Here is a 13505-nt window from a genome sequence, read left to right as displayed (position 1 = left end):
CTGCTATTAATGTGGAGTATCATGATGATATCTTTTAATTATTGGAAATCATTTAAAGTAGTATCAGATTTTCCTTATGAGCTATTACATATTTGGAAACCCTTAGCGTATTTTTGTGCTACAATTAGAAGTACTCTCCTGTGATGAGTCTTTTGCTCTATCTGCCTACATCCTATTTGTGAAAATAACCTCTAGCAAAATTGAGAGTGAATTAGTCTCTGAATGAGATATCAAATGCTAATGAGTGAAATACAGGTTAGTAATGACTAATCCATTTGGGTAAAGAATCTATAAAATATACCAGCTGTGGATCCTGCACAAATCCTCTAAAAAATGAAGTATCACAAAATTCATGTGGAAATACATATACTGCCTCACGGAGATAACCCATTTGCTAATGCAACTGCTACTCCTTGCTGTGGAATCTACAATTATTCTATCACCAAGAAGGACACAGAGCAATGAGATAAGAGAGGAGTGGGAAGATGTACCAACGGCTTAAACTGCTGTGACATACCAGTTGTTTAAATGATTGTAAACCAGGAGATGTGGTAGCTCCCATGGTAGTTTTGGGCATGCTGATTCCAGAATTTTATTTTTTTTTTTTTTACCTTTTGAAACCTTAAAGGAAGCAAAATGGTACTTTCATTGCTAGCATAAATCTGCTGTCTGCAATTGTTTTATAATGAAAAAAACCACGAAACAAGCCAGACTGTTTAAACAGAAGTTCAGCATGACATTTCAGATCTGTTCAAGTCACCCCAAAAGATTTATGATCCCACAGCATGGTAGTCCTGTTACTAATGCAGGAGGAAGAAATATAGTTTATTGTTCATATGGTTACTCACTTCTCTGGGGTTTGAGGTACAGAGCATTATTAACACAATTCTTATTGAACAAGGTTAACATAACACTTCTTGATGGGATATCAGCTATGGGTACTGGTTGTTCTGCCTATTGAATAACCGTAAAGTCTGGGGCGAGAAGTACTTACGGTTAAAAGAAATATTAGGCAGATGCCAGCGCTGCCTGAAAGTGTGATGGCTAAATGTGAGGGCCCAAGCTTTTACATAGGAAAGTTACTTTACTTCAGAGCTACCTCTGACTCGAAGCTGCCACTGGTCTGAACAGCTAAGTGGGAGCAAAGGAAAACAGCAGTGTGAGATGGGAGGTCCATAGACACAGACTGTCTACTTGCTCGGCAATGCTGCAGGAAGCAGCTCAAGACGCTGATGTAGAAGGTCATGTAAGCAGTTGCAAAATGTTAACAACGAGAAGAAAGCATAATTCCAGACTGATAGGTTAGAGGAGGGGAGAGCAAAGGGAAAAGGCTACTGAAATAACTTTATAAGGCTCCAATTTAAATCTGAGTTTGTTTTTTGTTTCCTAAATGGGCAGGAAGAAGGGAGAAAGTAATAGTAATATAAGATAACATGGAGGAAATAGCTACTTTGTGTAGCAAAATGGTTCACAATTATTTTTTTCATGACTGCCTGTAGACTATCGTTTAACACTAAGTCTACTGGGACAAACATGTAGTTAATGCACAGGCAAACGAGGAGGGAAGGGACATTTCCCACATTGTCCCACATGACATTGCCCCTGCCTATAATGATGAGCACACTGATTCATCTTTTCTTAATCTGAATTATCCTTTTGCATCCTGGTGCATTGCCCACCCTTCTCTTAGCACACCTATGGGTGCCCCAGCACCCTGAACACAAGCAAGGAAGTTACTGACCAGCAGCTAACCACCTGTTGGAGGTGGATGAACCAGAGCAAGTAAAACAGTGCTGATATTTTTTAAAACTTTACTCCTGTGTAAAGCTAAACTCCAGCCAGATTTAGAGGACAGAAAGAAGATTCAGTCCAGAAGCTCAGGGACAGGTTGGATGGGGCTTTGAGCCACCTGGTCTAGTGGAAGGTGTCCCTGCCCATGGCAGGGGGGTTGGAACTAGATGATCTTTAAGGTCCCTTCCAACCCAAACCGTTCTATGGTTCTATGAATCTATGATCCAGTTTACAGGAAGGATTTTGTGTTTGGGTTGCCTGTGCTTACTGTTTGGGACTAGCACATAAGGAAATATTGAATGAAAGCTCCATTTTCTAAGCATTGCAGCACAGGTTGGCGTTGGAAATGTCATACTGAGAAGAAAATGTATCACAATTTCTCAAAATGTTGAATTTTAAATAGACTTTTTGTCATCCAGATGCAATTCAAAACGTTATTAATATTTAAAAACTGACCTATGTGATGTGATGGATTAGAGCATGGGGTTTTTTCTTCCCCTCCTGCTTAAATTGCATTTAAATGAACATCTACCCTTTCTGTATAGATTTTCCCTGTGGCTGCTAATTGTGAAGTCTAAAATGACAAGGAAGTTTATATTCTGAATATAGGATCTGATTCTGGGCAGTGGCTCTTTACTCCAGCCCATGTTCAGGTATCGTTTTTATTAAATAGTAATGTAAGACTAGGTGAACCATTGACTAGCTTGCTCATTCAGCAAGTTGTTTGTGATCAGGCTGTTTCCTCTTTTGCACAAAAAATTTCTAATGTACCATCCCTCACCTGCTGTGTTAAATGCTATTTTGTCTACATTTTTTTACCTTAACTTTTGACTTTGTGCCTTGAAAAGATTAAAGATTACTCATTACTTTGAGGCCTTTAGATGGTAATTCACAGGATATCAGAAATCTAGGATTTCACTTCCTGGGTCCCTGTCAGCTTTGCACGATGTCTGCACTGAAAGAAATATCTTCATATCTTCTCTTGTAGCAGTAGTGGCTAATTTGGCTTTGGGGATTCTACCTTGTGTCTTAGTGTCATAAATACCCTCATGGGAAAACTGATTTTTTTCTTTTTTTTAAATGAACCCTTCCTTTTCCTTCTGCAGGATTGCTTGTGAAATAAGGGCTTAAATATACTTGAAGTAGCATTTTTCTTTTCCAGTAGTTTTCATTAAGCTCTCACCACTGATACCACCTGAGGACTGGTCTCCCATAAGTCAAGTAAAAAAAGTCTGTTTTCCAGTGCAGGTTAAAGTGATGATGGAGAAGTGGGCCTCCATGCTTGCAATTCCCCATTATTTTTCTTTCTTTCCAGTCTAAGTGCACATCCTATCGCAGACCTGCTGTTGCTGCATTGTAATAGCATACAAGTCAATGAAATAATTTGAGATCTGTGCAACCCCACCCCATGTCATCAGTTTGCAAGGAAAACTCTCCCATTGCCTTATCTTTTTTAACTTAGAACTTACACCTGGATGTTGACTGAAATAGAAATTAGTGAGATCATACTGCTGTTGAGAAGCAGCAAAGACATGAACAATATTTACTTCTTAGAGGCAGCTGTTAAGAAAGGATGTTTAAAACAAAGAGTTGACAAATTAGTTTTGATTTGAAACAAACATAGCAGCCTAGAAGACATCAGATGCATCCTATGACTAAATGAAAGAAACATATCTATATAAATATAGATATATGTTTTGAATAGAAGTGTCAGTTTATTAATATGCTCAATCACCATTTGTGCCAAAGCAACCTGTCATCTGATGGAAAACTGCTTGTACTAGACAGCAAATGAAACCCAGCAAATGGCTGTTGTTCTCAGAAGCAGTTTGCTCAGTGTAGGCATTTTCCAACAATGAAATGTAATCATTGCAGCATTATAACACCTCCATCATGACACTGTCTATTAAGACCTCTAGCTCAGCTGCAACTTTTGAAGACTGAAACAAAATGAAAAAGAAAAACAAAACCAGAAAAAAACCAATGCAAGCTAGAACCTACAGCTTCTCTACTTCAGTGGACATTTATTACAATTTGAGTTGCAAATAATGCAGCTACCAAGACCCAGCTACCTTATGCTCCAGGCTGGAGTCTTTAAACATCAGTGAAAAAGGCTTGATATGCTCTCTTCTCAATTTATCGCCACTCCGTAAGTCGATGGTGTGCTCTATTCGCTTGTTAATTTCCTCAGGCCCAGACTGGACATGCAAAGCTTGTGCAAGATGGTTTGGAAGCAGATTTATTGAATTTCTTGTTAGGGCAGCCAGAGTCTAGGGGAAAGCACATGCAAACAGAATAAACCTGCTGGTCCCCTTGGGTTAAAAATGCAATGTTTTAGATCATGTTGCATTGCAAACCATTACAGCATTCCATGCAATTCATTCAATGAAATCTATAGAAGTGTAAAATAAGAAGTCTGTTCCACTAAACACATACAGTACATTAGGGCGAGTACTTTAATGCCTTCTTTTATACAAACTAGGAGGTTTGCTGCTGCACTGAACACTAGGACTGTACTCCCCTTTCCAGATTCTGCTAATTAATTATTAGAGCATGCATGAGGGGAGTACACACCAAAATCTCAGCAGGGTTTCTAACTCAGTGGTGTGTTTTAGCAACTACGAACAGAAGCTACAGAAAACAGAAGTCACAAAACAGGAGTAGTGATGTTTTTCTTGATCTTAAAGATACTGGATGTGTGTAGTTAAGGAACAGATCAGTTAGGCAGGAGTGAAGAAGGTGACATTTCTGATTACCTCAGCATGGGTTTTCAAATAATACGTTCTTCTTCACTACTGGTATATTTCAGCCAGTTTAGATTACAGTTAGGCTATATGAATTAATTTAACTGTAATTCATATTGTTATTTTATATTCTCTCAAATGCATTATTCCTTTGGTATTTCATTGACTAATCAAAAGAAAAAAAAAAGAAAATACTTTTGCACAGCTTCGCAAAGGAAAGCTAGCGGAGATAGTATGAAGGGTGCTTCACCTTCAGGAAAGAGGTGGAGCTTGCTTTCATAAAGAGAATAACTCAGTCCAGTTTCATGGTATCATTTCATGACACAAACCACAGTGAAGTAGCACTTTTCCATTTGAATGGGAAAATAAACTCTACTACCTGTGATATTCCCAAGGGTTAAGAAATGTTAATGAATGGAAAGGATATAAACCTTCATACATCACAGCATAAGACATTTCAGAATTATTATGGACAAGAAATACACTTCTGCTCAAAAAAGTTATCCCGTATGTCCTTTCTGGAAAAATCTTCTGCTATATGCCCTTCTGGGCATTGTTGGGAAACGGAGCTTGGGATGCATTTATCACTAGATTTCTCTGGAAAGCCAATTCTTTTGGATCATTGGGATTATGTGCAGCAAATGATATAGGGAGATTTCCCTTGTTCATATTCAATGGACAGTCAACAGTTGCATTCTAATGAATCTTGGCCAACACATTAAAACACAGGAAGGGTCTCAGGTACCCACTGTCAAACCCCAATCGACGACTTTCTTTGCAGTCCTAAAATAAAGTCCAAGGACTCCGTAGTCACAGATAGTACCTTGCTTTCTCTTCTTCCATCATTTGATGAGTAACTTAAGAGCCCAATAAATAGGCAGAAAAGGGTATGAGGACTGAAATCTTCTCTCTATTGAAGTGAAAAGCAATCTTCCTGTTTGCTTTAGTAGAGAAAGGACTTCAGAAGAGAAGGTTTGGCAAACCACTCTACTCAAATCTCCCCATTTTCCCTTCAGAAAATCATTATCATCAACATTTAGAGGGAAAAAAAAATCAAGGAAACTTTTCTCATACTAAAGTTTCTCTTCTCATACTAAAGCTTCAGATATGCCTGAATCCATATCTCAGCCTTGGAGCTATGGTGTAAACTCTAAGCTTAGAGACAAATTCCAGGTAAACAATCCATTGAGTCAACTGGATAAATACAGTATTAATACACACTAAGGTACTACTTTAGTTTAGGTATCCCTATCACTTTTAAACTGAGCTATGCAGAAAATTTATTATCAGTTTGTGGTGGCTGAATTCTTACAAGAGAGTCTGAAGTCACTGTTAAAGGACAAGATCATGTCAGATGTTATGTGCATTAATTCCTTAGAATTAGTTCATATTGCTGTATCTCCACTAGAAGTGAGGGTGGACAAGGTTCCTAATGTTTTAGTCGGGCATTGTGTTTTAATTACATGAGGAGAATGATATCAATTCATTCTAGTAAGTGACTAAATTTTGCTTCAAATTATATTTTAAAATTTCATTAACATGAGGAACTGTCTTCTTGCTGAATGTATGAAGTGGTTTACAATTCATGGTAGATGAACATGACATAATATCACCACTATGGCAACGGTGTCAGTAGTATCGGTGCAAAAATGGACTTGGAAGTTGCATTTTTTTTCAGAGGATAACAAGGAAATTCATATTTAAGTTTAGTGGTCATCTCTCCCTCACACCCATACATATACCTAAGACAACTGCTTTCTTGTAATTAGTAATAACAATAATGAAAAATATCACACAAATTATTGTCCCAAGTATATGTTCTAATCACATTTTGTCTCTGTATCCCCCCTCTTTGCTCTGCATCTTTCAAGACTGTGTTATGCTGACATAAAGAAATATTGGTTCTCCCTGTTACCTTGCCTACACTTTTGTGAACAGCTGTATGGAAGATACAATTGTGAATTGTAAGATACAATGAGCTTTTGAACTTTGATGCAGACAGTAGCCATTCATCATACAGGAACACATACAAGATTCTGTGAGCAAAAAGCCCAGCCAAACTTGCATCTGAGACTAAAAGATAGGATGAATTAAACGAAACAAATAATAAAACTCCAACTTTAAAGATATTTTACAGAGATTTAAAAAAGGTGGCCGGGATTAGATTTTACTTCCTTACTGTAAAGTTTTCATGCAACAAGTCCAAACATCCTGACCTCAACAAGAAGGGAAATTTTTAATCATTGCCATTTAGAAAACTCTAGGAAGGTTTTAAATTATTTTTTTTCATACTGCAAACACCAGGTCTTGGAGGGAAACAGGGAAATACAAAATCATATGTTTAAAGAGACAGGATACAGGTAGGATTTGGTTCAAGGGGAAGACACCTAAAGGAAGGTGTCTAGGTGCTTGGTGTCTAAGCTTCTATTACTGGCAATATACACTCTGGAAACTTCCAGCTGGCCAAACATATGCAGCTCTGGTCAGCTGAGATGCCCTAGGGTATCCTGGACAGCAGTCTGGAGCTAGGAGATATGGCACAAGACCTATGGGAAGCCCATGCACTGCTGGTCGGTGGTGGGGACCAGCTGGAGTGTGCTAGGGTATCAAAAGCTGCAAGAGACAGCCACGGTTAAGTTGAATTAAGCCCTTACTCAGCGTATTTCAGCATAGGTGTTTAGCACTATTTGAGACATCAGAGTCTCTTACTTGGCTTCTAACTGATAGTCTAGGTCATCACAGGTCTTTTATAAGCCCCTCGTCATATGGATGTCTCAGGCACCCTAGAGCACCACAAGTAACACTAGACCCTAACGTTTAGGAGCTGAGCTGTGTGGGAGATCGACGCCTGGGACGGTCAGTAGATACACAAATGCAGGTGCCTTGGTTTTGAACTGAATTCCACCCTGTTGTTTATACTTGTCTGTCATCTTGGCAGTCTTTAAGGGGAATTTTTGTGATAACTGTTACTAGTCATTGCAGCTACCACTAAAATATGCTTATACAAGACACAGACATTTTAATATGCTTTTTTCTTAATTCATGTCATTAGAGGCCCACCAGGTGCCTCCAGCACCATGCACAGTGACCGTATTATGCTTTCAGCTACTTCTTTTGTAAGGCCCAATGAAGAAATCCAACTTCATCTGCTATTAATTTATTTTAGGGGAGGAGTCCCTCACTCTCTTAACATAAAATAACTTCTGTCCAACTTCCTTTGCTTTAGGAAAGAAGCCCAGACACTTGTTTCAATAGCAGAAAACTCCATCCATATTGTGCATGGTCTGAATTTCAGAGCAGGCATTTGCATCCTTGGCTTATCTTACCATTAGAGCCAAGGCACATGGTGCTAAATGTGCTGTGGACACATGTAGCTTTTATTAACGTCTGTGACTGTGTGCATAAAGAGTGGTTATTCTGTTCCTTACTCATATCAACATGACTTCAATTCGCTGACTTAGGCTGCCCACAGAAAATTAGTCTGAGGTGAAGAATATGGATTGTGATGAATTTGAGTTTGGCAAGAGAGCTCACCAGAGACTTTGCCATTTTGTATTCTTCCTAACATAACTACAGGTAAAAGTAAGGCACCTGTGATCAGAGTTGCTCAAATTTTGTTGTAACTTACATTGGGTAAAGAAATAATTTAAATGTTACTGGCAAATATTCAAACATTTGGAGTGATTCATTGTTGGGTGGCTGCAACTTGGGTTCTCAAGGTCTGCTGCTGCCAGTGACTTTTAACCTGCATAATTAATGCTATTAAATGCTTATTCTGTCCAAGACTGACACAACTCTGGAAAAAGTTACTATATCTTAGTGTAATTTAAATCTACCATTTGAATTTTCAGCTGGAATACATTATTTATGAGCAGTAAAAATTACATAATTGAAAATTGAAAATTACATAATAATTGAATCACATATGGAATAGCAGATTTTTAAAATCTTGTCTCCACCAAGAAGCTTATTGTAAAACTGTGTAATATAAAATTATAGTTATTTCCAGCACAAAACCAAGTTCTTAAAAAAAACAGTGAGAAACTATTCTAAAAATGGATTGTTTATTGCCATAAGACAAAAATCTGCTTTAAAACAACTGTTTAGTTATACCTATTTCAATTATTTTCATGGGCTTTTTACTAGTTTAATGGGTGGAAGTTGTTCAATAATCAAATAAAAACATTAGTCCTTTATTTCATTCCTTGTCTTTGGTAGTATCAAGGTCAAGTTTAACTGAGAAAATGATCAGCGAAAAGATAGCCTACTCTGCATAGGTTTTTTGGGCTACAGGAATTGGAATGTCTTAAAGGGAAAGAAGAAGAAACAGAGAGAGATCAGAAGATATTCACAGCATCATGCACCCATACCTCTATTCCTAATGAAATGAGAATATAGAGACAGGTCAACAAAATACAGAGAATACTAAAAGGCAGTGTACATGCAGATACACAGATGTACAGAACATATATAAAACAGGGTTTCTATATAACAGCAAACTATGCCATGCTCCAGTTCAGTTTGAAGAGACGAAGACACCACCATGGGCTGATTGAGTGTGAAGGCTTATCACTTCCGAGCAGATTTGTAAGAAGCAGAAGACGATTGACAAAGCAAGACCTCCACACAACGCCTGAAGTTCAACAGACAGTGCAGACAAGTAGGACTAAGGATGTACAGCAGAAGAAAGGATATGTCATGTCATTACAGATCCCTCAGAAAAATGGAAGAAAAGCTCCAGCTGACCTTGTTTCGTAAAGCCTCATCAATCTTTCAAATGCAGTGAAAAGAGTGGTGTCTGAGGGCATTTTAACCTTTCCATCTTTAATACCTCTAAGCAAGCAGATTTCACAAAGCGATTTTTATGACTGTACAAGAATTGCTGGTTCCCAGGGTGCTAGCAATTAGCCATGCAGTGCTTTTCAAAAAGATCTGATCAGAAGCAGTTGTTATTATCTCATATTTCTATTGAGCTATGCATGACCTTAGAGTCTAACTCACCTGCTAGTGAACCTTAGTTATGTCTTAGAATCTAAGTTTTTAATATTTTTTATTAAAAAAGAAAAAAAAGAAAAAAAAAGTGAAGAATGGACAAACTTTTTTCACAAGGTTCTTTTGTAAAGTAGATTTTTTTTCTTTCCCTTATATACCAATAACCTACACTATGCTTTTTCCTCTGGCAAAACGTCCATTCACTCATCCCTTTACTTTGATGGCAGTGCAGTGAAAATATGCAATGAGATCACACCCTGGCTAGAATGTCCCAGCTAGTTTAGTAACATTAGCTTTACTTTTAATTTACTTCTTTATGGACTGGTTTAATTAAAACTAAGCTGCGTAGTATTTAATTTCAGCTGGAAAAAATCCTCAAAACCTCTGGTCCCCTGGCATTTCCCCAGTTTGGATACCCGTTTTATTTCTGCCCTGAAACAATTTGTTTAGTCCTCTGCTGTTACAGTATGTGTTAGAATAAAGGTTAAAGATGAATTTGTCTCCTCTGAGGCTTCCATTATTGAAATGCATTCAAGCATGCATTCATACTTGATGACATTAAAGGAAGTTTGACTTACATTCTGTTTTCCCACTATGTTATCAAATGGAAGTTCAGGGCTCCAGGATCCTTCGGTAAATGTTGCTCCACTGTTTCTCCTGTCAGAGGAGCTGACAGCCTCTTTCACAATATCTTCAGGCAAAGTCAACAGACTCTCCTCAGGTTGTTTAATTAAATAAGTCTCAATGTTATGTTTCCTCAAGAATTCATTACGCTCTTTGCCATGCCCTTCTTCAACTTTATAATCCCCGTTCAGGCAGTCCAGAGTGGCTTTGGAGATGTGAATTCTCCTGCATAAGTGAAATAAGTAGTAGCAAATACTGATTGTGCTCTAGTATACGTAGGTAAGAAGGAGTTTATGAACTCTGTATAATTTTTAACATGATGGATAAACAGAAGGGTTTCTATTGTATATGATGATTTCTATAAAGAAAATTAAATAGTGTATTCAACAAACATGAGCTTCATTTGGGGACAAATACTCTCAAGACATGTTCTCATCAGTAGGATCTCATGAATGCACAAAGTCCTGTCACAGGAAAAACATTTTGATATTCACACCTGATACCTTTGCTCACAGTAATAGTTTAATGGGAGACCTTCCTGAGTATAATACTATTCAGAGTGAATGAAACTTGCTGCTTCAGGTAAATATGGTGAGACGAAAATATATGGTATGCATTAGAGTAGCTTATGTGGTGATCTTTAATTTCCTTAGGTTAGCTGAGGTAGCTTAGACAGTTGAAATCAGTGGTCTGATTACATCTGAAGTGAATTAGGGAAATAGGGAAACTATATAAAGGCAAGTGAGGTGATAATTTCTGGTAAGACTAAGTGATGACTTCAAAAGGCGTTTGCAAAAGTAAAGCTGAATTTAAGAGATGACATACAAAAAGCTCAGATTTTGCAAAAGCATAATAGGGTTTTGGATGTCTTCCAACCAAACCTGGAGGTGTTTGGTATTTGGACTTTCTTAATCATAATTATGACTGCTTGAGAAGAACAGAAAGAAGTTTAAGTAAAAAAAAAAAAAAAAAAAAAAAAAAAAAGTAGGTCTTTCTTATCTTTATTTTTAAGAAATCTTCAAGTTCCTGCATGTAGGGTAAATTGCAGACACCTCTAAAACACATCCACATGGTTAGCCATGCTATAATTTATAATGCAGCATCATAAATGCAATAAGAGATGTTCATTAGACATTGAGCAAACTCAAGCAAATAAATGTAGTAACTTCATTAAAATTGGTTTATTTTTCAACCTTTCGATGCATGGCACTTTCTAGAAGCCAGACTTGCAGATGGATTCCTAAAATTCAGAGTCAGCTAAAACTGTTGATAATTTCTTGATGACACATGTTGAGGCATTTTTCTCAGGTGATACAAATTGGCTTGTCTCCACTGAAGGAAATGGTCCTAGCATGCCCCTTGGGAACTTTCTTCTGGAACATAAAGGATGCCACTACAGAGTTAAATTGCATAAAATACTGATGGAGTAAAAGGCTATAAGTACATGTATGATGCGCATGTATCGCCAGAAAATAAAGTGCTGGTTGTCTTTAAGCAGTGCAAAATGCCCAGGAGTATCAGAATTTGGCACAAACTGGGTCTAGGTGGAGTATTAAATATCAGTATCTAACTAAAAGATCAAAAATTTTTCTCTCAGCCATTTTTTAACCTGTCTTAGCTTCCCTCTGAAGTCAACAAGGTTTTTTACAACTTTCATGGTCTGAAGTCATGCCGTTATGATGTCTGCAGAGATCAGTACTCTTTTGCAGTCAAATGTCAGTAAAACTGACAATAAAAAACAGTAAAAATGTTTTTCAAATATAAGCAAATTTTGGCCTGGACTTTAAAACCATAGCATATGACCTCTCAGAAAGACAATGCATTACCTAGCTCTTAGAAACTCAAATAGGCTAAATTGATTTAAGTAAAGTACTAATTTAAAAAAAAAAAAAAAGGAAAAAAAGAAGAAAGAAAAAGAAAGTGATACATTAGTTGCCAGGGTGACTATCTTTGTGCTGAGTTTCAACTAATATAATTTGGAAAGATTGTATTATAAAGCCCTGAAATATGGATTTTACAATGGAAATGATAACAGCTTTAACTAGAGCGTGGAGCTGGCTATTGATGTAATACCCTTAAATGGACCAAATATTAATAAATAGTTGGTAGATTAAAAATATTTTCTGGTTTCACCTTTTGTACATCTTGCTTAAAAAACCTTAAAATATACAGTGGAATGATGTCTTTCTAACTTTATACAAACACAGTAAATTGGGAACCTGAGTACTGAGGTAAAAAAGTATAGCCTGTCCTGCTCTTGAAAACATATCAGGCCCAAAGTTCTGGATGATACTTGTCATTGATACATCCTGGAAAATTAATTATTAGGTAGGTTTTATGCCAATTCAGCACCATAGGTTAATACCTAGGTACACCATGTGAAGACTATTAGAAGATGGGGTCCTGGCAGAAGAATGTCTCTGAAATAACGCTGTAGGATCTGGCACGGTTTCCTTCTCAAGTGTTGTGGAGACATTTTTTTCCTCTCAGAAAACCAGAAATGATTGCTTTTCCTCCGTGCTCCCGACTGCCTCCTTCCACGACAGTTGGGCTGCCCGCTTGTGCTCCTCCACTCGAGGCCGGTCTGTCCCCGCATCACCCCATGCTTATGAGTTCTCGGGGTGACATGCAACCTCCAAGGAGAAGAGCTGAGCCCCTTCTCCCCTGCCCCCAAACTGGGTCGAGGGATCCTTCCCATCCCAGGCAGGCGAGCTGCCTCCCTCCGCTGTGCACTCAGGAAAGGGCTGTGGTTCATCTTTGCTCTTCTTCTTCCCCCGCTGTGGGAGCAGGACCATTCATAACCCCAGGGCGGCTTTTCTGATGAAACAGAGGAAAGCAGTGCGGCTCTGGGAATGGGAATGATCTCAGTATTGTGGCAAGCAGGGCGATTTGAATGCTGGCAGCAGGGAGAAGTAAGGAGAGGCTGAAGCGAACTTAACTGCTCCATTAAATCTGCTCTGTGTGCTAGGAAAGCCTGATGTAAATCACTGTTTTGCGGGACTTGGTGAATTGCTGTCACACACAGGCTTTGTTCTGTTGGCAAACTGATATACAGGAGTGGAAATCACTCTGCTCCAATAGACTGCGACCTAGCCAGGCATTTTATCAACAGCAAGGTGGTGCATTCTCTGGGTTATTCATTAATAGCTGTACTACTTGCACACATTAACAGTAATAAACTATACTTTTTGCAGGTGCGGATGGTGAAACTTAGATGATTGATTAGCTCACGTTAACAAGCAGCATGTGACCTTTCTTAGTCATCTGGGGCTGCCATGTGAGATAAGCAGCAGGGAAAGTAACTTTTTTCTGCAATTTTATACACTGGTGACACATGCAGAGAATAGAAGTTGT

At 38.1% G+C, this 13505-nt stretch overlaps 1 protein-coding gene across 1 annotated transcript in view; it reads right to left on the bottom strand.

Annotated features, from left to right (window-relative positions):
• ADCY8 (adenylate cyclase 8 (brain)) overlaps positions 1 to 13505 on the bottom strand; it is a 131872-nt gene that overhangs the window by 39263 nt on the left and 79104 nt on the right. The window contains 2 exon segments of the mRNA XM_010576916.1: positions 3864 to 4061; positions 10106 to 10376. Coding sequence (XP_010575218.1) covers positions 3864 to 4061; positions 10106 to 10376 — 469 coding nt within the window.

Source organism: Haliaeetus leucocephalus, unplaced genomic scaffold, assembly GCF_000737465.1.
Source record: "Haliaeetus leucocephalus isolate CR32 unplaced genomic scaffold, Haliaeetus_leucocephalus-4.0 Scaffold555, whole genome shotgun sequence".
Taxonomy (NCBI): Eukaryota; Metazoa; Chordata; class Aves; order Accipitriformes; family Accipitridae; genus Haliaeetus; species Haliaeetus leucocephalus.
The sequence above is the reverse complement of the archived record's forward strand: the minus strand, read 5'-3'. Positions and strand labels throughout refer to the sequence as shown.